Genomic DNA, 26,787 nt, shown 5'->3' on the forward strand with positions numbered 1-26,787 from the left:
GGGTATATTTAAAGCGGAGGTTGATGGGTTCTTGATTAGTCAGGGTGTCAAAGGTTACGGGGAGAAGGCAGGAGACTGGGATAATAAATGGCAGAACAGACTCGAAGGGCCGAATGGCCTACGTCTTACAGTCTTATGGTCTTAATTTGGCATTGTGGTCGGCACAGACACTGTGGGCCGAAGGACCGTCCTATGTTTCACGTTCCCCCCTCGCCCGCCTCAGGAAAGCCGGGGGAGCGTTCATCACACACCCTCCGCGTTCCTCGGGGGATCTTCCCTACCTGGTCTCCGCAGCGAGCTCCTGTCTTGCCTCGCGTTTGCCGCCTGCCCGGAGACGAGGACCAGCAGAAGCAGGGGCAGCCGACGCCACGGTCCGGTGCGGGCACTCATCCCGGCCGGGACAGGAGAGAGAGAGAGGCGGGACGGGACGGAGTGAGGGGGCGCGGGTCTCCCCCTCGGGATTTCGATGAGGGGCCGGGAATCTGCGGCAGGGACCCGACTACAGGGCGGGGTTCCCAGAGGGAGCGGGGAGCAGGAGAATGAAAATAAACGAGGACCGGGGCAGGAAGCAAAGCTCGAAGAAAAGAACCGATTGAAACTTTTGGCCGCGGTATCTCCACTCCGTGTCTCTCTCCAGCCAGGAGCGGCCTCTCCAGAAGGGAGGAGAGAGAAATCCAACAGTTAAGGAGATAAGTGGAGTTTAATCTGGTGCTGATGTAAGGGAAGCTGAGATGAAGCCTCCTCAGACGAACTTGAAAGCAGTTCGGAAAACATTTAAAGATACATCGCCCACTCAGATTGAAGCTTCCGAAAGTTCCCTTTGAACTTTTCAGTCCCCGTCTAAGTCTTTTTAAGAGAAAACTCTATAATAAATTACAGCCATTTGCTCGGCTGGGAGAAGTTTCTTTTAAAAGAACTTAAACGCCGAGGAGAAGCGGCAAAGAGGCATTTTAAAAATTGTCTGTCTCTCTACAGCTGGAACGCGAAACGTTTCAGGAACAGCTTCTTCCCCTTCGCCATCAGATTCCCGAATGGACAATGAACCCTATCTCACTATTTTTTCTTGCTCTCTTTGTGCATTACTTACTTAATTTTATAAAAAAATATTTTTATTTGAAGCATAGAAAACCTATAGCACTATACAAGCCCTTTGGCCCACAAAGCTGGGTCGAACATGTAACACACATAAAAGTTGCTGGTGAACGCAGCAGGCCAGGCAGCATCTCTAGGAAGAGGTGCAGTCAACGTTTCAGGCTGAGACCCTTTGTCAGGAGGTTGACGAAGGGTCTCGGCCTGAAACGTCGACTGTACCTCTTCCTAGAGATGCTGCCTGGCCTGCTGCGTTCACCAGCAACTTTTATGTGTGTTGCTTGAATTTCCAGCATCTGCAGAATTCCTGTTGTTGTGTCGAACATGTACTTACTTTAGAAATTACCTGAGGTTACCCATAGCCCTCCATTTTTCTAATTGCAATGTACAGTTTTAAAATTAGGTACTGCTGCCACAAACAACAGATTTCACGATGTATACCGGTGATTCTGATTCTAGCTGTCAAAATACTGCAAAGTTCAAAGTAAATTTACTATCAAAGTACGTGTGTGTCACCATAAACAACCATGGGATTCCTGTTCTTGTGGGCAGTTACAGCAAATACAGGGAAACACAGTGAAAAACGACGCCCGACAGGACGGACAAACAGCCAATGTGCTGAAGACACAGATCAAAAATGGTTGGAGATGGAGTCTTGTTCTAAAAGACACAGATCAAAAATGGCAAGTAGGGGTTTTTACAAAGAGAATGGTTAAAAAAAACTTGAATCTTGAATTGTATTTATTATTTATTACATTGCAATGTTCAGCTGCTGCAAAACGACAAATTTCATGCCAGTGATATTAAACCTGATTCTGATTCTGAACTTGCCTTCAAACTAGGATCAGATTTTTGCATACGTTTTAAAAACTTCAAAACAATCTTTCCAACATAAAAATATATGTAAGAAATACAATAATATTTCAATTAGGAGGAAGGCACGTCAGTGGCTGTACCACAAACACCACCCTAATACTCTCTAATTAAATCCATTACCACGCCCACTAATACTAACCTAATTCCCCTATATTAGGAGTTTGAGGAGATTTGGTGTGTCACCAAATTTCTACAGAGAGCATTCGAACTGGTTGCATCACCGTCTGGTATGGAGGGGCCACTGCACAGGATTGGAAAAAGCTGCAGAAAGTTGTAAACTCAGCCAGCTCCATCATCGGCACTAGCCCCCCCCCCCCCCAGCATGGAGAAGGCGGCATTCATCATAAGGACCTCATCACCTAGGACATGCCTTCTTCTCATTGCTACCATCAGGGAGCAGGAAGGAGGTTACAGAAGCCTGAAGGCACACACTCGACTTTTCAGGAACAGCTTCTTCCCTCGACCATCAGATTTCCGAATGGACATTGAACCCATGAACACTACCTCTTTGCTCATCTTAATTATTATACATACACCCAGTGGCCACTTTATTAGATACAGGAGAAAAACTTCTGTGAGGTCTTCTGAGGCTGCAGCCGGTCCACTCCAGGGTTCAACGTGTACATTCAGAGATGCTCTTCTGCACGCCACTGTTGTAAGGTGTGATTATTTGAGTTACTGACACTTTCCTGTCAGCTTGAACCAGTCTGGCCATTCTCCCCTGACCTCTCTCATTAACAAGGCATTTTCACCCACTGAATTGCTAACTGGAAGGTTTTTGTTTTTTGCACTATTCCCTGTAAACTCTAGAGACAGTTGTGTGTGAAAATCCCAGGAAATCAGCAGTTTCTGAGATACTCAAACCACCCCGTCTGGCACCAACAATTATTTCTCAGTCACAGATCTCATTCCCTCCCCCCTCCTGATGTTCGGTCTGAACAACAACTGAACCTCTTGACCATGTCTGCGTGCTTTTATGCATCGAGTTGCTGCCATGTGATTGGCTGATTGGATATTTGCATTAACAAGCAGGTATGCCTAATAAAGTGGCCGGTGAGTGTAATAAACCTGATTCTGCAAGCTAATTTTATGTTCGTAGTGTTCAGTTTGTTATTGCATCTATATATTTGTTGTTGCCAGCTCATCTTGAAGACTGAAAACTCTAATCTCAAACTTCTGCTTCCTTGCAGCTACTCCCACTCAAGGGGAAGGGTTTGGGAGTAAATTCCAAGGAAAATATCCGGAGCTGGAGTGCCTAAGGCAGTCCAATGTTGAGTTCAATACTGACTGACAACTCCTGCAACACTGCCGGTATCAAACAGATTCGATGCAGCACAAATAAAAACAAACACAATAATAGAAAGCACAATAAATATAAATAGACAAGAGAGCTTATATAATAGATTGATTGTGTGTCCATAAAGTGTCTGTGTATAAGGAGACTGACAGGAAATGATAAAGTAGTGGTGGTTGGCGGTGTGGAGGGTGGGGTTAGTGGGTGGAGGTGGTGATCAGCCTTCCTGCTTGGGGAGAGTAACTGTTTTTGAGTCTGGTGGTCCGGGCGTGGATGTTATGTGGCCTCCTCCCCGATGGGAGTGGGAGAAACAGTCTGTGAGCAGGGGGAGTGGGATCCTTCATGATGTTACTGGCCCTTTTCTGGCCAATTGTTGAGGTGGTAAGGATTGCCACTTGGCCTGACTGTGGATCAGTCAAGTGGAAGAACAGCTCACAGAAATTTTTTTAAAAAATGCAGCTTTCAAGAAGAGAAAATAAGCCCAGCAGGATGTGAATGATCCCTTTAAATTCAAATTAAAGGGAAAGGGACAAGCCTGATGCAAAGCACCTTCTGTGAATCACATTAAGTGCAGATTGCCTTTGTCAGGCTGTGAGGAAAGACTAGGCCTTACTGGGAGAGGGGTAAGGAAAACACAACTGTGTACGTTCTCTCTGTGACCACACATTCCCTCCAGGTGCTCCGGTGTCTTCCCACAGTCCACAGTTGTGTGGGCATGTTATTATTTCTATGGATGGCACGCTAAGATAGCAGTTAGTGAGACACCATTACAGAGCCAGTAAGCCAGATCCAATTCCCATCACTGTCTGTAAGGAGTTTGTACGTTCTCCCCGTGACTGGGTGTGTTTCCTCCGGGTGCTCCGGTTTCCTCCCACACGCCGAAGATGTACGGGTTGGGAGGTTCATTGGTCACATGGGTGTAACTGGACGGATGTGTTCGTCAGGCCGGAAGGGCCTATCACCATTCTGTATCTCTGACTAAATTAATGAGTATTTATCTGGGACTTGGGAAGTTTCTCATACAGACCGCAAGGTCACAGTCCATCTGCAGGTTGCACAGCAAGCTCCCACAATCTCTTGTGAGGCTCTCCGAGATAAAAGATTACTTTTCATTTGTGAATAAAGACTTTGATATTTTCCATTTACAGCCTCCGTGTGGCTCAGTTTTAGTTGGTCACAACAGTCTGATGTTTGACATTCACATTCAGATAGAGTAAATGTGTCGTTTGCGTCAGTGACCAACACAGTCTGAGGACGTGCTGGGGGCAGCCCGCAAGCATCGCCATGTTTGTGTCGCCAAAATCGCCAACCCATAACTTCCTAACCGTGTCCCATAATCCCTGGAATGAAAACCTGCTTGCAGTAGCATCTCAGGCACGTCGGAAAGACAATACACTGAACATAATTTATACAAGACGTGACGAATACAGAGCTTTGTGAAATGACACAAATAGAGACAAGTCTATGACAGTGTAAGATGTACTCTGTGGTGTTCTGTGATGACACAGGGTTACACAACATTGGGGAGAGTGTCACCGAACACAGGACACTTGGGAAGGGAGGGGTCTCACTCGGCGGGGACACAAGACTGGGGCTCCCTTCCAACATCGACAGCCCTCACACAGTAAAACAGGAGGCAAATGTCAGCATCACACACTCCCGGGGTCAGACACAGAGTGAAGCTCCCTCTACACTGTCCCATCACGCACTCCCAGGGTCAGACACAGAGTGAAGCTCCCTCTACACTGTCTCATCACGCACTCCCAGGGTCAGACACTGAGTGAAGCTCCCTCTACACTGTCCCATCACGCACTCCCAGGGTCAGACACAGAGTGAAGCTCCCTCTGCACTGTCCCATAACACATTCCGGGAGTCAGACACAGAGGGAAGCTCCCTCTACACTGTCCCATCACACTCTCCGGGGGTCAGACACAGAGAGAAACTCCCTCTACACTGTCCCATCACACACTCCCGGGGTCAGACACAGAGAGAAACTTGCTCTACACTGTCCCATCACACTCTCCCAGGGTCAGACACAGAGTGAAACTCCCTCGACACTGTCCCATCACACACTCCCGGGATCAGACACAGAGAGAAACTTGCTCTACACTGTCCCATCACACTCTCCCAGGGTCAGACACAGAGTGAAACTCCCTTGACACTGTCCCATCACACACTCCCAGGGTCAGACACAGAGTGAAGCTTCCTCTACACTGTCCCATCACACACCCCGGGGGTCAGACACAGAGTGAGGCTCCCTCCGGACTGTCCCATCCCACACTCCCGGGGTCAGACACAGAGTGAGGCTCCCTTGACACTGTCCCATCACACACTCCGGGGGTCAGACACAGAGTGAAGCTCCCACCAGACTGTCCCATCACACACTCCCGGGGTCAGACACAGAGTGAGGCTCCCTTGACACTGTCCCATCACACACTCCGGGGGTCAGACACAAAGTGAAGCTCCCACCAGACTGTCCCATCACACACTCCCGGGGTCAGACACAGAGTGAAGCTCCCTTTACACTGTCCCATCACACACTCCTGGTTCAGACACAGAGTGAAACTCCCTCTACACTATCCCATCACACACTCCCAGAGTCAGACACAGAGTGAAGCTCCCTCTGCAATTTCCCATGTCTCAATGCTGCCCTCTGCTGTCTGATTGAAGTATGGCTAATTTATTGTCCCTCTGAACCCCAGGCAAAGGTTCAAAGTATGTGGGCAGAATACAACTCTGAGAATTGTCTTCTCCAGATAGCTGTAAAATATAGAAAATGATAGAAGTAGTTGATAGAAAGACTTAAATCTCCCTGCACAAGAAGAAAAAGAAACAAAAACTCTCAAACCCCAACCCCCCCATATGACCTCTCCACAAAGCCATTTATCTTCTTACCAATTAAAAACTTATCAATCTCTGCATTAAATATGTCCAATGATTTGACCTCCACAGCCATCTGGGACAATGAATTCCACAGATTCACCATCCTCCGGCTAAAGGAATTCCTTCTCATCTCTGCTCCAAATGGACGTCCATCTATTCCGAAGCTGTGCTCTCTGGTTGTAGACTCTCCCACGATAGAAAACATCCTCCTTACACTCACTCTGCCTCAGCCAATAGGTTTCAATGAGATCCCCTCCTCTTTCTTCTAAACTGTCCAGCCAGTACAGGCCCAGAGTCATCAACCCTTTCATTCCCGGATCATCCTGCCACTTTCTCCCGTGTGCGTGGAATTGTGCTGAGTTGGAGAGTTGGCAGCTGAGAATAATTCTGTACACAATTCCCACACCTCTTACTGAACAAGGAGTCAAAATGTCTTCACCCAGAGGGGAGTGACTACCCGAGAGGTTTGGAGGCCCAGCCACTCGGTGTGTGAAAGACAGGGAGTGATAGACACAAGAGAATCGTGTTAGTTTGTTATTCAGAGAGACAGCTCGATAACAGGCCCTTCTGGCCCAACGAGACCACGCCCCCAATTGCACCACGTGACCAATTCCCTGACTAACCCGAACGGGAAGAAACTGAAACAGCCGGAGGAAACCCACAAGGGGAATGTACAGACTGTGGTGGGAATTGCACCATGATTGCTGGTGTTGTAATAGCAATCTGCAAAACACTACACCACCATGCCAACCCTACTGTGCTGACCCTACTGTGCCAACCCTACCGTGCCAACCCTACCGTGCCGACCCTACCGTGCCGACCCCACCATGCTGACCTTACCGTGCCATACCAGTCTACAGATGCTGGAAATCCACAGCAACACACAAAATGCTGGAGGAACTCAGCAGGTCGGACAGCATCTATGGAGGGGGATAAACAGTTGAAGTCTCAGGACTGGAAAGGAAGGGGGAATCCTTCAATAGAACTGGAATGGAAGGGGGACAAAGTTGAAGTAAGAAGGTGGGGGGAAGGAAAGGTTATAGGTGAGAACAGGAACCCATCTTCCCTCTCACCTGACCTGCCGAGTCCCTCCAGCACATTGGGTGGGTTTGATAGATTGTCGATGTTGTAGCGTATGAGAGATGGAGTTAGTGCAGGAAAGTATCACCGAGGGAAAAAGATTGTCCATGCTGTCAGTGGAGCGACAGAGCAGACCTGATGGGCTGAATGGCCTCTTATCCCTTGTGTTCCTCATATTCTAATTGACTGCAGGCGTTGTAGAGAGTTGTGGACAGCCCAGTCCATGATGCAAATCAGCCTCCCCTCATTTGACTCCATCCACACTTCCCATATAGACCAGACTGGTGATGGTATAGACCAGACTGGTGATGGTATAGACTTGCCCAGTGATGCACATCAAAGTTGTTGGTGAACACAGCAGGCCAGGCAGCATCTCTAGGAAGAGGTGCAGTCGACGTTTCAGGCCGAGACCCTTCGACAGGACTAACTGAAGGAAGAGTGAGTAAGGGATTTGAAAGTGGGAGGGGGAGGGGGAGATCCAAAATGATAGGAGAAGACAGGAGGGGGAGGGATAGAGCCAAGAGCTGGACAGGTGATTGGCAAAAGGGGATACGAGAGGATCATGGGACAGGAGGTCCGGGAAGAAAGACAAGGGGGGGGGCCCAGAGGATGGGCAAGAGGTATATTCAGAGGGACAGAGGGAGAAAAAAAGAGAGTAAGAGAAAGAATGTGTGCATAAAAATAAGTAACAGATGGGGTACGAGGGGGAGGTGGGGCTTTAGCGGAAGTTAGAGAAGTCGATGTTCATGCCATCAGGTTGGAGGCTACCCAGATGGAATATAAGGTGCTGTTCCTCCAACCTGAGTGTGGCTTCATCTTTACAGTAGAGGAGCCCATGGATAGACATGTCAGAATGGGAATGGGATGTGGAATTAAAATGTGTGGCCACTGGGAGATCCTGCTTTCTCTGGCGGACAGAGCGTAGATGTTCAGCAAAGCGATCTCCCAGTCTGCGTCGGGTCTCGCCAATATATAAAAGGCCACATCGGGAGCACCGGACGCAGTATATCACCCCAGTCGACTCACAGGTGAAGTGTCGCCTCACCTGGAAGGACTGTCTGGGGCCCTGAATGGTGGTAAGGGAGGAAGTGTAAGGGCATGTGTAGCACTTGTTCCGCTTACACGGATAAGTGCCAGGAGGGAGATCAGTGGGGAGGGATGGGGGGGACGAATGGACAAGGGAGTTGCGTAGGGAGCGATCCCTGTGGAATGCAGAGAGAGGGGGGGAGGGAAAGATGTGCTTAGTGGTGGGATCCCGTTGGAGGTGGCAGAAGTTACGGAGAATAATATGTTGGACCCGGAGGCTGGTGGGGTGGTAGGTGAGGACCAGGGGAACCCTATTCCTAGTGGGGTGGCAGGAGGATGGAGTGAGAGCAGATGTACGTGAAATGGGGGAGATGTGTTTAAGAGCAGAGTTGATAGTGGAGGAAGGGAAGCCCCTTTCTTTAAAAAAGGAAGACATCTCCCTCATCCTAGAATGAAAAGCCTCATCCTGAGAGCAGATGCGGCGGAGACGGAGGAATTGCGAGAAGGGGATGGCGTTTTTGCAAGAGACAGGGTGAGAAGAGGAATAGTCCAGATAGCTGTGAGAGTCAGTAGGCTTATAATAGACATCAGTGGATAAGCTGTCTCCAGAGACAGAGACAGAAAGATCTAGAAAGGGGAGGGAGGTGTCGGAAATGGACCAGGTAAACTTGAGGGCAGGGTGAAAGTTGGAGGCAAAGTTAATAAAGTCAACGAGTTCCTCTTGTCCCTCTGAATATATCTCTTGCCCATCCTCTGGGTCCCCCCCCCTTGTCTTTCTTCCCCGACCTCCTGTCCCATGATCCTCTCGTATCCCCTTTTGCCTATCACCTGTCCAGCTCTTGACTCCATCCCTCCCCCTCCTGTCTTCTCCTATCATTTTGGATCTCCCCCTCCCCCTCCTACTTTCAAATCCCTTACTCACTCTTCCTTCAGTTAGTCCTGACGAAGGGTCTCGGCCTGAAACGTCGACTGCACCTCTTCCTAGAGATGCTGCCTGGCCTGCTGCGTTCACCAGCAACTTTGATGTGTGTCGCTTGAATTTCCAGCATCTGCAGAATTCCTGTTGTCTGCCCAGTGATGGTATGGATTGGACAGCTGATGGTATAGACCAGACAGGCGATGGTATAGACCAGCCCAGTGATGGTATAGATCTGCCTGGTGATGGTATAGACCAGCCTGGTGATGGTATAGATCAGACTAGTGATGGTATAGATCCGCCCAGTGATGGTATGGATCTGACAGGTGATGATATAGACCAGACTAATGATGGTATAGACCTACCCAGTCTAAATGACCGTTGTTGTCAGTGTAGACATGGACCAGCCTGGAACAGTATGTTAGTACTGGCTTGCAGCGGTCTGGACTCTGCCTTTGAACCAGGTCAGAATGGTTTATATCGATTCTGAAATGGGTTGCTTCAGAGCACATAGTTTCCCTATGTCAGTGTACGCAATACCAATACAAATTTGTTTAGAGTTATAAGATGGTAACAGACTCTTCTGGCCCATTGGACCCACACCTCCCATTATACACTCACGTCACCAATTAACCCACTAACCAGTTTGTCTTTGGAATGTAGGAGGAGAATGTACAAGTACTTGAACCCGGGTCATTGGCGCTGAAATAGATTTACGCCAACTGCTACCTTACCGTTTCTTTCTCTTGTTTTAACGTTGAATTAGCAACTCTCTGGCTCTAAAGGCCTCGGGGAGATGCCTCATACCAAGTCTGTTTTATGCTTTGTGCCTTCCGCAGTGACCCGGAGACTTGGCATCAGTGCCCTCACAGCTCAATGCAACTCTCAGCCTGGCTCCTCAGCAGTACGGGTGTCGAGGTCATTAAGTTCCAATAACACAGTGACTCCAGTTAATGGGCACATCAGGACCAGCACATTTCAGCCCAAAGAAGCAGCTGTCCCAATCAGCCGAAGATTCACGGAAAGAGTTAAAGAGATATAAAAAAGACAATCTGAGTAAGAAATTATGTATTTAAATGAAATATAGAACAAATTAGAACACCATCAACAGTACTACAATACCATAAAACTGTGTGTTAGTTCCTAATAGTTATTGACCGAGGAATTCATCCAGTGTAAGCTGCTGTGTCCTTCTGATTGACTGTAATGAAAATTATCTTGTTCGGTGGCACGGTGGCATTAGTGACCAGTCTGACACGTTGTAGAGATATATATCTCTCCCTCTCCCTCTCCCTGTCAGTCCTTGAGATGGGGGTGCTTGGAGAAGTGACGTGGAAGATTGTAGAACGGTGAGCTGTTAGTCTCCACTCCTAATGTTGCAGGAGCAATCTCTCTCCGCCTCACGAGGAGAGAGAGCCTGTCTGAGACACCAGTGTGCTGGGTTACGGACTGCAGATTTGATGGACTCTGGATCGAGGTCTCTTTGAGGGGCTTCTGCTGTTGCTTGCATGGTGGGGGTGGGAGGTCAGTACTTCTTCTGGCACAAGTTGGGGGGTGGTGGTCGATGGTTTTGCTGCTGCTTGTGTGGGGAGGGTGAGGAGGGGGGCAGATTCAGGGCTTCAATATTTCTCTCATTCATTCCATATGGTTTCCTGTTTCATGGATGTCTGTGAAGAGTAAGATTTTCAGGTTGTATACTGTATTCATTCTGATATTAAATTAACCTTTAAACACTTTGATACCCTTCTAGACAAACTTCTGAACTGCGATTTTCCTTTGTACTTTTGAGGCGACTAAGTGATCTGGTGCTTTTTTGATCTCTTGGGATGTCTAGCGAAGATGAGAGTGGAGAACGCTAGCACTGGAGGTAGCAGTTTCGAGGCCTGATGGTGGAAGACAAACCCTGATCAGTTCCATTACTCGGTGACAAGATTAAAATTGTCCAGTGACAGGCTCCTGTCACAATTCAGTAGCAGACTGTCCCAGTTAAACGATGGGAATCCCGGCTATTTTCTCAAATAGTTTTTGTTTTTTAAGAGTCGTCCCAATAAGTAGCTGCCCTGATTAAACAGTGACTCAATTAACCAGAATACACTTGTAACTCTCACTTTGGCTCGCAGCTAAATCTAGGTGGTGATAGCCCCCGTCCAGCCAAACTTAAGAAATCTCATTTGGGTGGATGCTGCGTGATGTGTCCCCTGTTATAAATCAGTACCCCGAAATAACAAACAGTACACAATATGCGATTAAATGATTAAGCTTTATAATTCTTACTTTGACTATATGGTTAGTAAAGAAAATGATAAAAAAGAAAGAGGGCCCAATCTTATTAAAGCAGTCTGTTGCGCAAAGTTGGAGCTCACTGATAAGCCGATTGTCCACCATTGACCTCCTCCGATCGTCGCTGCCCTTCGGACCCTCGCTCCAAGTCCACCCTGTCAGGTGGTCTACCAACTCTCTCCATTCGCATCTTCTCTCCTCATCTCTCCCCGGCAAAAGGCCACGAAAGTCTCTCTTCCAGACTCACAAGAAAGAACAACAGCATTCCAAACCCCGTTATCTCTCGTCATAACCCAAACATTGCTGCTACAGAGAAGCCATTACATTATCAGTGAAACCTTACAGCATGTTACACAACAGTGAAACCCTACAGCGTGTTACACTCTCCCCTCACCAAATTTAGTCATGTCCTCATGACGTTGAGATAATTCGCCAATCGTTCTTGCAAAACACAAAGTCCAATCCAGGTGTAAAAGGCAGTGACATAGCTCCCCAACACAGTAGCGGTCACACTCTGTTCCCCTGGTGCTACGTAGGGCAACCTATCCGGTGGTCTCCTAATCCTCTGAGACCTCTGCACCCCATCATCTAACTCTTCAGGTTCCGACACTACTGGGGATACTTCTGGTCTACCTGGTGAGGCCTCCCCTGATCTATCACCCGTGCCCACCTGCAACTTGGAGCCCTCTGTCCCATGGTCAAACCCCGCTTCCTCCCCTGCAGAGTCCCTCTGCAACCCAGGCTGCCCACAGATAGCTCCCCCCACCCCCACTTCACCTGTCTCAATGGGAAAACTGCCGGGAGTCTCTTCCTCAATCAATGGGGAGTTAGCGAAAGGCAGCATATACCGCACATCCAGGTCCTCATCCTCCGAATCAGTATCCCTCTCAGGGGTGGGGGCAGGCCTAACCTCACCTGTTGGGGGCCCGGTAGTTCCCCAGCATTTCTGCAGAGTCCTCTTACTAGGTGTAGGCTCCAAGTCGGGCTCTGGGTTAACCCGCACCTCTTGACCCGGGGGCAACAGGTGGTTCCCATGGAGAATCTTGACAGGCCCATTTCCATCCTTTGGTTTCACCCGGAAAACCGGTAGGTTTGGCATCTGACTCTCCACCACAAAGGGTGTGGCCGCCCCAATGGCCAGTCAACTTGTGCTTTCCAGGTAGCCCCAAATTCCTTTAGAAGACTCGGTCTCCCGGAAGGAGTTGGGAGAACCTCACTTTCTGATCATACATCCTCTTATTCCCTTGATTCTGCTTGGCCGCCACGACCCCAGCCAATTCATAAGCCCTCTTCAACTCTCTCCTCAATTCAGACACATACTTCAGATAAATCTTCGGTGGTAAGTCACCCTCGTCAGTTCCATAACAAAGGTCAATGGGCAACTTTGCCTCGCACCCAAACTCCTCTTCCCATACCTCTGTGATCAGCTCAACAAAAGATGGAGGGGGGCACATCTTACGAGATTGTCGGAGCCCCCAAGCAATCAGGTCATGGGACTGGGCACCTCAGGCTACCTGGCTCACTCTTAACCGATCCACCTCAGCTGCCTGAATGACCCCTCTGCGCTGCAAGCTATTTAGCTGCCTCTCTAGCTGAAAAATAAAGCAGAAATCTTCTCCCTCTTCTCCTGACGCATGTTTCGAAACCCCACCAGGAGCACCATTGGGCTTCCAGTCGCAAAAGCTTTGTCCAGTGCTTGCATGAAATTGACAGCTGTCACTACCAGATATTTCATCCTGACAGCTCTCACAAAGGCCTGCCCATTCAAACTTTCTACCAATCTCTGTCGTTTTAAGTTATCAGAGCACTGCCACTCATCTAACAACTGAGAAATCCTCTCCGCCCAAGTCTCATACTCCTCCTCCCCTTTAGGTATGGGTGTTATTTCAGAGAATAGGTGGAGCCTGCCATAGCTGGGACTTTGAACCTGATTTTTCCATTTATTCGCCAGAGAAGTTTGGGTGGATATTACCTCAGAATTCCCACTCTTCACCGGGGGACGTGGACTAATTAGACATTCCAAATCTGACCACTCTTTCCCCTCACTCCTCAGAAACGAGAGAACCCTGCCTTTGAAATCTCCACCCCCAGCTACCATTACCTCAGCGCTGGTCTGCATTAAAACGAGAGCTGCGCCAGCCATTTTATCAAACCTCTGCCCACAATCGCAACTTCAACAGCACTTAACAGGTGAATTAACAATTCATCTGGAGTACAAATATCTGCCCCATTGGTTCATTGCTCAGGGTAATCACACAGCATCCAACAAAATCTATCCCTGATGAGCCCCTACAATTGTAACTCTTGCTTTGGCTAGTGGCTGAATACAGGGGGTGATAGCCCCTGGCCTGGCCAAACTTAAGAAATCTTGTTTGGGTGGATGCTGCACAGTGTTCTCTGTTACAAATCAGTACTCCGAAATAACAAACAGTACACAATATGTGATAAAATGTTAAGCTTTATAATTCTTACTTGACTATATGGTTAGTAAAGAAAACCAAAAAAGAAAAAGGGCCCAATTTTATGAAACAGCCTGTTGCGCAATGCTGGAGCTCACTGATAAGCCAATCGTCCACCATCGACTTCCTCCGATCGTTGCTGCCCTTTGGACCCTCGCTCCAAGTCCACCCCGTCCGGCGGATAACCAACTCTATCCATTCGCATCTTCTCTCCTCATCTCTCCCCGGCAAAAGACCACGAAAATCTCTCTTCCAGAAAGAACAATGGCATTCCAAATCCCATTATCTCTAGTCATAACCCAAGCATTGCTGCTATGGAGAAACCATCACATTATCAATGAAATCTTACAGCATGTTACACAGCAGTGAAACTCTATAGCATGTTACAACTGTATTGCAGAAGCATAGACATGTCAGGAGGAGTCAGTAGTGAGTGCTGTCTCTCCTGGACCGAGGATGGAAATGATGCAGCCTCCCCGCCCAGGGTTCAGTCCTCCTTGCCGATTACTGTTTCTTCATCGCTGCGTAGATCACCTCTGGAACACAAAAATCAGACATTAGTGCAGACAGCGAGGGGAGCTTACCCCGACACCAGACCCAGGAGTATCCAGGGAGACAGGACGATGACACCATCAGGACGAGGGTCACTGTGACAAAGTCCAAGCCCAGGTGAATTTATTATCAAAGAATGTTTCTGTCACCACACACTTCCTTAACTCATATCCCAGATTCTCACTTTCCTGCGTGCATTTACAGAGAAAAAATAAATACTATGGAATTTATTAACAATTCAACATAGAGACAATCAGACATCCGATATCCAGAGGAAGACAAAGGGTGCAAATAAAAAATAAATGATATTGAGAACATGAGTTTAGAGTGTTTGAAAGTGAGGTGGTTCCAGTGAGAACGTGGGGAACAGCGATGACACCCCCATGATATCTCACACATTCCTCCAAGTGAACAGACCAGGAGTGTTTGGTGTTTCCTAGAGTGGAGAGTCTCGGACCAGAGTGCCAGGGATGTCTCTTTAGATCAGAGATGAGGAGGAATTTCTTTAGCCGGAGGATGGTGAATCTGTGGAACTCATTGCCACAGACGGCTGTGGAGACCATGACATCAGATGTGTTTAACGCAGAGATTGGTAAGTCTGTGATTGCTAAGGTGGTTAAGGGTTACGGGAGAAGGCAGGAGAATAGGGTTCAGGAGAGTAAAAAGTAAATCAGACATGACTGGCAGGTGGAGCAGACTTGATGGGCAGAATGGCCTAATTCTGCTTCTGTGTCTTACAGAAAATCATGAGCGATGTAGACATGGGAGATAGGCAGTCTTTCTCTCTGAAAGTGTCAAATACTGGAGGAGAAAGATTGACGATGAGAAGGAAAGGTTTAAAAGAGATCTATGAAGCAAGGTTTTTTTACAGAGAGTGGTGGGTGCCTGAAACACACTGTCTGCAGTGGTGGTGGAGGCAGGTATGAAAGTGGTGTTTTAGTTTCTGACTTCATCCCCCTCCCCTCCCTACCCACCTTGCCCCTCTCCTGGCCTCACCTATCACCTGCCAGCTTGTACTCCTCCCCTCCCCTCCCCTCCCTTCTTGTTCTGGCTTCATCCCCCTTCCTTTCCAGTCTTGATGAAGGGTCTCAGCGGGAAACATCGACTGTGTATTCATTTCCAGAGATGCGAGTTCCTCCAGCTTTTTGTGCGTGATGCTCTGGATCTCCAGCATCTGCAGAATCTCCTCTGTTTCTGATTCACCAGGGTGTGGCCTGCAGTGTTTCAGTTCCTCCAGCTTTTTGTGTGTGTTGGCCTGGATTTCCAGCATCTCCCATCTCCAATTCCTCCAATGAAGGGGTTCGGACCGCGGTCAGGCAGATGGGCTCATGGTCAGAACGTACATTATGGGCCAAAGGAATTCCTGAGGCACTGCCTCTGGTGAGGGGAGCTGTACCTGTGATGGAACAGGCTGAACTGTTCCCTCCAACTATGGACTCACGTTCAGGAACTCCTCATCTCATGTTCTCAATACTTACTGCTTATTTATTATTATTTTATTAGTTTTCCTTTTGTATTTGCGTTACATTGTCTTTGGGTCTTTGGTTGTTTGTCCATCCTGCCTGGCGAGGCCTTTCAAAGATTCTACTGTGTTTCTTTGTATTTACTGTGAATGCCCTGAAGAAAATGAATCTCAGGGTTGTATGTGGTCACAGATGTACTTTGATAATGAATTTACTCTGAACTTAAGTCCCAACACTCTCTGTAGCCTCTTGTATTCCTGTACACAGGAAAATGTCCGACCGTTGGCCCAAGAATTTCTGTGACCACCACCCTCTGTCCCCCAGGTTGGTGACTCGCTGGATCGGAGACATGAGGACCAGTGACCCAGCCCTCCCCTCCCCAGTCAACCTCCAGTTTGGAGGTTGCTGCGATTCCAGAGTTAGAAGCCTGGAGCTCAGGGTGTCTCAAGGCAGAGGATAATAGATTTTTGATTGGTCAGGGTGTGAAGGGATACAGAGGGGTGGGGAGTAGTGGAAGGCAGGAGATTGAGGCTGAGAGTAAAAATTGGACCAGCCGTGCTGAAGTGGGGGAGAAGACTCGATGGGCCAAATGGCCTAACTCTGCTCCCATATCGTGTAGTCGCTGTGATTACTGGAGCTGATATGGAAGACTAAAGACTGAAGATTGAAGGTTGAAGGTTGAAGCCTGAAGATTGAAGACTGAAGTTTGAAGGTTGAAGATTGAAGACTGAAGATTGAAGACTGAAGGTTGAAGGCTGAAGGTTGAAGATTGAAGGCTGAAGATTGAAGACTGAAGATTGAAGACTGAAGTTGGCCAGCCCAGATGTTGAGTCCCAGGGTTCACGTCTAGAAATCTAAGACCTGATGTCTGTGAGTCGACTGGCAGCTGAAGGCTGGGAGGTGGCCTGTCCTGGGTTGGAAGCCTGACGGTGTATGTGTGTTGGGGGGGGTGGTGAGAGGGAGGAAAGGGGTTGTTTGCTGGGTTTGTTTTTTCTCATGGTTGTTGTTCTGCTGAACATTGTGGGCGTGCGATGTTGGCGCCGGAATGTGTGGTGACACTTGCGGGCTGCCCCCGGCACATCCTCGTGTTGTGTTGGCTGTTGACGCAAATGACGCATCTCACTGTATGTTTCGATGTATGTGTGATAGATACATGAATCTAAATCGGAGATTGGCCAGGCCTCTCTGATGAACAGGAAGCTCAAAGGGCCTGTGCAGTCAGCTCACCATTCCCTATTCCCGTCTCGTACGTCACCGTCTCCCAGCTAGTGTCCACACCTGTGCCACAAGAACATACAAAGTATGCTTGCCTCCCCTTCCCCCTCCCCTTTTCACCCTCTCCCCCACCTCCTCCTCATTCCTCCTCCCTCCATTTTCCCCCTCCCCCTCCCTCTGTTCCTCACTCTGTCTCTCCCTCCCTTAACTATCCCCTTCCCTCCTATCCCTCTCCCTCTCTCCCTCCCTTCACCCCACTCTCACCCTCTCTCTCCCTCCCTCCCTCACCCCCTTCCTCTCCCTCTCTCTCTTCCCCCTTTCTCTGTCCCTCTCCCTCTCCCAATCCCCTTCTGCCTTTCCCTCACCTGCTTCTCTCTTTCCTTCTTCTCTCCTCCTCGCTCTCTTTTATCCCCATTCCCCTGCCTCATCCTCTCTCCTCTTTCCCCCTCTCCCTCTCTTTCATTCTCTCCCTCCTCTTCCACCATCTCCCCCTCCTCTCCCACTCTTCACTGCTTCTCCAATCCTTCCCTCCAGTCACAGTGAGGTGGACCGCAGGACCCAGCAGCAGCCAGACACACACTCTGCCAGGGGAAGGGACGGGAGAATGGAGCATTTGAAGGAGATCATTTTCAAGAATACCTTGAAGGAAAGCCTCACCTACAGGTCCAGCTTCCTGCTTCTGCCCACCTGGAATTGAAGAAGAATTTTCTGTTAGTCAGCAGGATGACCTCGAGGTGATCCAAGAAATGGAAAAGGGTAAATGGAGACTGTACCTCGATCTTTAGCTTGCGGTTTGCTTGCCTTCTCACCTCCAAACAAAATACTGGCATAAGTGCAGGAATCTGGCTGCTCTGTAAGGAGAGAGATTCGTTTGAATCGACAGCAAATCAAAGTCAGGAGTTGGAATGTTATGTTGAAGCTGAATAAGACATTGGTGAGGCCCAATTTGGAGTATTGTGTGAAGATTTGGTCACCCAGCTACATAAAAGATATGAATAAGATTGAAAGAGAGCAGAGAAAATTTACAAGGATGCTGCCAGAACTTGGTGACCTGAGTTACAGGGAGAGGCTTTATTCCCTGGAGTGTAGGGGAATGAGGGGAGATTTGATAGAGGCATGCAAAATTATGAAGGGTATTGATAAGATAAATGCAAGCAGGCTTTTTCCACTGAGGTTGGGTGAGAAAACTTGCTGAGGGAGCACAGTCTTAAGGTGCTTGGAAGTTGGTACAGAGGGGATGTCAGGGGTAAGTTTTTCACAGAGAGTGGTGGGTGCGTGGAATGCCCTGCTGGTGAAGGTGGTAAAGGCAGATACAATAGGGTCTTTTAAGTGTGACGGGGTCCTGAATTACCCCTATGAACTTTGCTTTTGGAAAAAGAGAGCGAGGTGTCCAACACAGACACCTTGTTAAAAAGAGAGAGAAAAAAAGAGAGAGAGAGGCGAAGACTGCTCACAGTTTATTTACACTTTTGCAAAGACACTGGCAGCTTCCAAGTTCTTCCAGAGAGAGAAGGGAGGAGCTGCTTGATGGACAGCTGGTATTCAGCACAGTGAGATAAATGGAAGGTCAGCTGTTAGACCTACAGACACATGGTTTTGGACACTGAATGAGCTTTGTTGTGCCCACAGAAAAAGTGGGTTTTGGAGGATAGATCTGGTGGATTGATCAGTGGCTCTCACAGTGTGAAAAGGGTGTGACCAGTGGGGAGTTATTTGTGTGACCAACCCTTGCCTGGGTTGACAATTCCACCACAGAAGAACAGTGCCCTTTGTTGTGGCCACAGTCGGTGACTTCTAAAGGATTTTGGAAGATTGACAGCATCAGCTCACCTGAAGACTCAAATCTCTCCCTCCATCTCTCTCTCTCTCCCTCTCTCTCTCTCTCTCCATCACTACTCAACTCAATACCACGAACTGAACTGAACTTTACTCATCATCGTGTGACATGGGGCAGTGTGTATCCCACTGAACCCAGCACAAGTTCACCATGGTGTGGGGCACAGTCTGTCCTTCAGGAGATCGGGAGCGATCGCTGCCTGCTGAGCTGGTTCTACATTAGTGGGTGGTGGAAGGGCCGTGGTGGGAGGAACGTTTGACCACAATATGGAAGGAGGGTGGGGAGTTTTTAGTCAACACAGGAGATTCTGCAGATGCTAGAAATCCACAGCAAAACACACAAAATGCTGGAGGTGTCAGCTCACCTGAAGACTCAAATCTCTCCTTCTTTCTCTCTCCATCACTACTCAGCTCAATACCATGAACCAAACTGAACTGTACTCATCATCGTGTGACATGGGAAGTGTGTTTCCCACTGAACCCAGCACAAGGTCACCATGGTGTGGGGCACAGTCTGTCCTTCAGGAGATCGGGAGTGATCGCTGCCTGCTGAGGTGGTTCTACATTATTTACCCCTAGACTCGAAGAAGCTTGGTTTTCATATATTTCCGCACTTACTTATATATAATCATTGCTAATCTGTTTGATATATCTGCATTTATATTACTGTATTGCGTAGTTACTAATAAATACCATTAGTTAATAGCAATACTGGACTCCAAAGTGTTTTCCATTTCTGCTGGTTCTTTAACCCATCACAGGGTACGTGACATAAGAGACTCTTAGATAGGTACATGGAGCTTAGAAAATTTGAGGGCTATGCTGCAGGGAGATCCTAGGCAGTTTCTAGAGTAGGTTACATGCTCAGCACAACATTGTGGGCTGAGGGGCCTGTAATGTGCTGTAGATTTTCTATGTTTCTATGAGACCTGAACCAGAGGTCAAAGGTTAAGTGTAAAGGTAAAATGTTTAAAGAAAACTTAAGACCGTAAAACATAGGAGGAGAATTAGGCCATTCAGCCCATCGTGTCTGCTCTGCCATTCCATCATGGCTGATTTATTTTCCCTCTCAACCCCATTCTCCTGCCTTCTCCCATAATCTTTGACACCCTGACTAAAGCTTTAAATATAGCCAATAACTTAGCTTCCACATCACTCTGTGGCAATGAATTCCCCAGATTCAACACACTCCTCATCTCTGTTCTATAGCGACGTCCCTCTATTCTGAGGCTGTGTCCTCTGGTCCTAGACTCTCCCACTATAGGAAATATGCTCTCCAATTCCGCTCTGTCTAGGTTTTCAATATTCGATGGTCAGCAGGCAGTCTGAGAAATGGTAAACGGTAAATGGAGACCGTACCTCGATCTTCAGCTTGAGGTTTGCTTGCCTTCCCACCTTCTGTTGAAATATTGGCATAAGTGCAGGAATCTGGCTGCTCTGTAAGGACGAGAGTGATTAGTCCGAATTGACTGTAAACGTCTGAAAGCAAGAAATGTTACAACACCTAGCAGCTCACATTTAGATAGAGCCTTTGGTCTAATTAAACTACCTGCAGACTGTACAAGACCTTGGAGCGTGGTGTCCACAGGTACATAGTGCTGTCAGAACAGTTTTGCACAATAGCCTTCATAAATCAAAGTACTGAGTCAGTGTACAGGTGTACCTAATAAAGTGGCCACTAAGTGTAAATACCATATTCTGAATCACTGACTGGCAACTGTTTCAGCACCTTTAAGAAAATCAAAAGGTTTTGTCGATTATCTGGTTAAGTTCTGAATACAAATTAGATAAAATTCCTCAGCAAATGAGGCACTGATGCTGACCTCTCTCACTGCGATTGAAGAGAACGCTGTCGTACACACTGCCGTTGTCTTGCGCTGTCACGAAACACAGGACAAAAGGAAATCTGGCCCTATGAGTTTATTCTGGGTCCTCGTTCCATGGGACTTGCTTTTTCCCTTCTAACTTAGCTGAAATATTCAGGCTGTTGTTTCTGTAGGCCTCACACATCTGAGTCTAAAAACTCTCCAGAGTAACATACTCAAATGCTAAAGAAACTCAGCAGGTCAGGCAGCATCTATGGAGGGGAATGAGGGTCTCATCCTGAAACATCAGATGTTTATTCCTCTCCATAGATGCTGCCTCTACGAAGAGGATCACAACCTTGTCATCGGGTTTGGAGGCTTGTGTGCCTCAATGACTCGGAGAGCCGTGTCGGCTGGAGTTTGGGTTTTATGCTTTGGCTCTTGGTAGGGTCAGCCATGCCAAACAGGTCAAAGGGTAGAGGCTGGTCTAAGCGTGGTCCACTTGTTCTCCAGTTTTGGGGGTTCAGCTCAGGGCTAACAACCCTGACTGGTCAATCAGATCTGTTACTGAAACAGCAATGAAGAATTCTTCTACATCTGAGTGCGATGGTATTCCTGAGTCTCCATCTGGGCCTTGCATGACTGACAGTCATGAAAACAGGAAGAAAGCTACGGACATGATGAAGTAGGCCAGAGATGGGGGACCGCCATTGCTGCCCGAAACCTCAGCGGTGTAACAGACAGGAGAGTAGATAGGTGCTGAGTTCCTGAATTGAGCTGAACTGAATTGACTTTATTACTTACATCCTGCATATACATGAGGAGTAAAAATCTTTACATTACGTCTCCACCTAAATGCACAATGTGCAATTTATAGTAATTTATAATAAATATTATGTACAACAGGACAGTCAGTACAACATAGAAATACAGTTGTGTCAGCGTGAGTTAAGCAGTTTGATGATCTGGTGGAAGAAGCTGTCCCGGAACCTGTTGGTCCTGGCTTTTATGCTGCGGTACTGTTTCCCAGATGGTATCAGCTGGAACAGTTTGTGGTTGGGGTGACTCGGGTCCCCAATGATCCTTTGGGCCCTTTTTACACACCGGTCTCTGTACATGTCCTGAATAGTGGGAAGTTCACATCTACAGATGCGCTGGGCTGTCCACACCACTCTCTGCAGAGTCCTGTGATTGAGGGAAGTACAGTTCCCATACCAGGCAGTGATGCAGCTAGTCAGGATGCTCTCAATTGTGCCCCTGTAGGAAGTTCTCAGAATGTGTGTGAAAGAGGAGCTGTTGTGCCTGTGTTGCCCTTAAGGCATTTATTTGACTTTGTTGGGTCTACGCTTTAAATAATTTTTTGGTAACTATTTTCTAGTTAAGGCTAAAGGTTGATAATTAAGTTACAGCATAACAAAGGTAAATTCATTGTCAATGGTATATCACGGCATGTGATGACGTCACCTCCAATTTCGTCGCGTCTTATGTGCAACCTCCGGTTCGGAGAAGGTGTAAGGTGGGTGCCGTGCGTGCAGCATGATCGTGAAGAGCTCCGTTTCTACCCACAAAGAAACATTAGAGAAGTAACGCTGTAAGTTCCTATGAAAGTATTTGAAGTAAAAATATTAACGTGGTTTCTGTTAAGGAAGCGGCTGTTAGGGTGGCGCGCGTGTCGGCTTTTCAATTTCAAACACGGGGTGGGCTCGGGCCTGGTGGCGTTTGACGGGACCCCCCTCGCCCGCTACTCGAGGTGGCTGGAGACACTCGCTAAAAGAAGAGAGCACATGTGGGCTCCAGAATGAAACAGATGCCTGAAACGTCGACTGTACCTCTTCATAGAGATGCTGCCTGGCCTGCTGCGTTCACCAGCAACTTTGATGTGTGTTGCCTGTATATGTTTGTATTTTTTTATCAACAGTTTTCACCATACGATGTTAATGTGGAAGAGTGAACAGTAAATGGTTAACCTTACTGCGACTCTGTCTTCATTGGCTCCGGTTTAACTTGGTGTTTAGTCAGAGTTTCAACACACTGCACGAGAACACTACAGTGAAAAGGCAGAATCAGTAGATGTTTTGACAAGTGGTACGATGGCTTCACGATCAAGCTTCAAGTCGCTTGCACTCAGTGCCAAGAGCAGTAGGACATGGACAAGTGTGGCTGCCCTCGCAAAAGCTATAGCGGAAGCCACCAAGGTGCGAGTGTCATACGCTAACCAAGAAGCAAAACTGAAAATGGAAACGGCTGCCAGAGATGCGGAAAGTATCACAAGAGACGCACAAAACCAGATGGAAAAGGCTGCCAGAGAAGCGGAAAACCAGTTGGAAAAGGCAAGGTTAGGTACAGAGTTAGAAGTGCTGACGCTACAACGAGAAGCTGATGTGGCCGCGGTGGAGGCACAAGTGTTGGAAAACGCTGAAGAAATGCACATTCTAGACGAAGCAGGAAAATCTATATCAGAAAGGGCCAAATTGGAACGCACCAGGGAGTATGTCCAATCTCAAATTGAACTGCAGATTCATTCTCCCTCTCCATACTTGCCTGTTGGCATCCCATCTCGTGTGAAATCACAGGGAAACTTTGTTGCATCGCGTCCACCTGGGGAAGACAACTCACTATTGCACCCTTGCCACAAACTCAAGTATGAAAGGGCTGACTATGAATACTTCCCGACACCAAACTTACCAGATCCGGTGAGATCCAAGACAAAGGCTGAAGTCAGAACATCAAATCCCATCATGAACGTACACACTCAGTCATATGTTCCCCAACATATTTCCCCAGCTAGCACGCCATCTGCAGCAGAACCCTTGGCACAGTATTTAGCGCGACGAGACCTCGTCAATTCAGGACTGTACCAGTTTGACGATAAGCCTGAGAATCACTGTGCGTGGTACTCCTCATTCACCAGTGCCACCGGCGGAGTCCAGCTCACAGCAACCCAAGAGTTGGACCTTATGACTAAATGGCTGGGAAAGGAATCAAGTGAACAGGTGAAATGCATACGCTCAGCGTACGTCAATAACCCCAAGCTAGCCTTACACAAAGCATGGGAGAGACCTTGGGACTGCTATGCGGCCCCTATTGAGAAGGCGCTATTTCAACGGCTGGACAATTTTCCTAGGGTGTCAGCCAAGGACCACACTAAATTACGAGAACTCGGAGATTTACTCATCGAGATTCAAGGTGCTAAAGAAGACGGCTATTTACTGGCCTGTCGTATCTGGATACCTCACGCGGAGTTGGACCAATTGTGGACAAACTTCCATTTGGGCTGCAGGAAAGGTGGGTGTCTATTGGCTCAGAGGACAAGGAAGAGAACGGTGGTCGATTCCCTCCCTTTGAGTATTTTAGTAGGTTTGCGTGCAAGGAGGCAAAGAGGCGAAACGACCCTAGCTTCAAGAATCAAGGCAGCACCACAACTCACACCAACCCAGTCAAACCCACTTCAAACAATTTTGTCATCAATAAACCCGTCTCAGTGCATAAAACTATAGTCTCACCAATCAACGATGATCCTAGCAAGAAATGTCCATTGCACAACAAACCCCACCCCCTCAGAAAATGCAGAATGTTTTGAAACAAACCCTTTGACGAAAGAAAGGCCCTTCTGAAGGAAAGAAGAATATGTTTTAAGTGCTGTTCCTCTACCTCCCACTTTGCTAAAGAGTGTATGTTCCCCATAAAGTGCTCGGAATGTAACAGCAGTAATCACGATGGAGCCATGCATCCCGGCCCGTCACCGCAAACTGCCAAGGCTCCTCCGCTCCCACAAGAGGATGGCGGGGAGGGAGATCATCACTCTGATACAACTATTGTCAGCTCAAACTGCACAGTTCACAGTCCAGGTCAGTCGAGTCATTCGTGCTCAAAGATCTGCCTCATTAAGGTATACCCTAAGGGAGCCAAAGACAAGACCATCAAAGCCTATGTAATTCTGGACGACCAGAGTAACCACTCACTACTGAGACCAGAGTTCTTCGAGTTGTTCAGCGTAAAGGGTAATCCATTCCCATACTACCTCAGAACTTGCTCTGGCATCGCAGAAACGTATGGCAGGAAGGCAGAATGCTTCCAGCTCGAGTCACTGGGTGGTAAAGTTGTCATCAGTCTCCCTCCAGTCTTAGAATGCAATGAGATCTTAAATAACAGATCCGAGATTCCGACACCAAGCGCAGTGCTACACCAGTCCCATCTCCACCACATTGCCAAGCACATCCCAGAACTGGATCCGGAAGCAGAAATACCCCTGCTACTCGGAAGAGACGGTCTTAGGATGCACAAAGTCAGGCAGCAGGTCAATGGACCACACAAAGCCCCCTTCGCCCAATGTCTGGATCTGGGCTAGGTGGTGATAGGAGAGGTGTGCCCTGGCAACGTACAGAAACCGACAGTTAACATGCTCAAGACTAACGTGCTAGAGAAAGGCCACCATTCAATTTCTCACAAGTGTTGCATGTATCAAGGAAGCACAACAAAGGCACAAGCATAGTAAAGTAACTGAGAAGACACTGGGTCAGTCAGTCTTCGCTCAAACTAAGCACGATAATAAACTTGCTCCATCTGTGGAAGATGCCATCTTCTTAAAAATAATGGACACAAAGGTCCTTAGAGACGAAGCGAACACCTGGGTCGCCCCACTAGCATTCAGAGTACCATGCCAGCGCTTACCAAACAACAAAGAGCAAGCAATCAATCGGTTCACATCTTTACAACGAACCCTGGAAAGGAAACCTGAGACCAGTTACAGGGGTTGTTCTACTTCTACCTAAAGACTGATCTAGAGACTAAAGTTCTATACCATGTTTATAGTGACCTTACAAAGGTCAGGCGGGGAGTGCATTGCCCTTAAGGCATTTATTTGACTTTGTTGGGTCTACGTTTTAAATGATTTGTTTGTAACTATTTTCTAGTTAAAGTTGAAGGTTGATAATTCACCTCCGGTTTCACCGCGTCTTATGTGTAACCTCCGGTTCGGGAAGGTGTGAAGGCGGGTGCCACGTGTGTAGCATGACCGTGAAGAGCTCCGTGTCTACCCACAAAGAAACATTATAGAAGCAACGCCTTAAGTTCCTATGAATGTATTTGAAGTAAAAATATTAACGCGGTTTCTGTTAAGGAAGCGGCTGTTGGGGTGGCGCGCGTGCTGGCTTTTGAATTTCAAATGCAGGGTAGGCTTAAGCCCGATGGCGGTTTGACGGGACCCCCCCTCGCCCGCTACTCGGGGCGGCTGGAGACACTCGCTAAAAGAAGAGAGCACGTGTGGTCTCCAGAATGAAACAGACGCTGTGTATGTTTGTAGTTTTTTATCAACAGTTTCTACCATACGATGTTAATGTGGAAGAGTGAACAGTAAATGGTTAACCTTACTACGACTCTGTCTTCACTGGCTCCGGTTTAACTTGGTGTTTAGTCAGAGTTTCAACACACTGCACGAGAACACTACAGTGCCTTTTCACCACACAGCCGGTATGTACTGACCACATGAGATCCTCAGTGATGTTTATGCCGAGAAAATTAAAGCTGTTCACCTTCTCAACCCCAGATCCATTGACGTCAATAGGAGTCAGCCGACCTCCATTCCTCCTGTAATCCACAACCAGCTCCTTTGTTTTTGCAACATTGAGGGAGAGATTGTTTTCTTGACACCACTGTGTCAGGGTGATGACTTCCTCTCTGTAGGCTGCCTCGTTATTATTTGAGATAATCAGTGTGGTGTCATCAGCAAATTTAATTACAGATTGGAGCTGTGGGTGGCGACACAGTCATGGGTATACAGAGAGTAAGGGAGGGGAATTAGTACACACCACTGAGGGGAACCTGTGTCCTCCAGCATTTTGTGTGTTTTGCTCTGGACTTCCAGCATCTGTAGAATCTCCTGTGTCAACCAAAACTCCCCACCCTCCTCCCATATTGTGGCCAAACGTTCCCCCCACCCCGGCCCTTCCACCACCCACTAATGTAGAACCATCTCAGCAGGCAGCGATCGCTCCCGATCTCCTGAAGGACAGAC

The 26,787-nt window shown here is 47.9% G+C and overlaps 2 protein-coding genes across 4 annotated transcripts in view; both read right to left on the reverse strand.

The window, feature by feature from the left end:
• Nucleotides 1-709, reverse strand: part of egflam (EGF-like, fibronectin type III and laminin G domains) — a 166,297-nt gene extending 165,588 nt beyond the window's left edge. For all 3 annotated transcript variants that reach the window (XM_072257543.1, XM_072257544.1, XM_072257542.1), the window contains exon 1: nt 282-709. In XM_072257543.1, the coding sequence (XP_072113644.1) occupies nt 282-390 (109 nt within the window). In that variant the 5' untranslated portion in view covers nt 391-709. The remainder of the gene's footprint in view (nt 1-281) is intronic.
• A 13,179-nt stretch (nt 710-13,888) lies between these two features.
• LOC140197179 (uncharacterized) overlaps nt 13,889-26,787 on the reverse strand; it is a 38,139-nt gene continuing 25,240 nt past the window's right edge. The window contains exons 6-9 of the mRNA XM_072257092.1: nt 20,329-20,406; nt 17,907-17,984; nt 17,791-17,820; nt 13,889-14,439 (exon numbers count right to left, since the gene is read on the reverse strand). Coding sequence (XP_072113193.1) covers nt 14,408-14,439; nt 17,791-17,820; nt 17,907-17,984; nt 20,329-20,406 — 218 coding nt within the window. The 3' untranslated portion in view covers nt 13,889-14,407. The remainder of the gene's footprint in view (nt 14,440-17,790; nt 17,821-17,906; nt 17,985-20,328; nt 20,407-26,787) is intronic.

The sequence above is a fragment of the Mobula birostris genome, chromosome 5, assembly GCF_030028105.1.
Source record: "Mobula birostris isolate sMobBir1 chromosome 5, sMobBir1.hap1, whole genome shotgun sequence".
NCBI lineage: Eukaryota > Metazoa > Chordata > Chondrichthyes > Myliobatiformes > Myliobatidae > Mobula > Mobula birostris.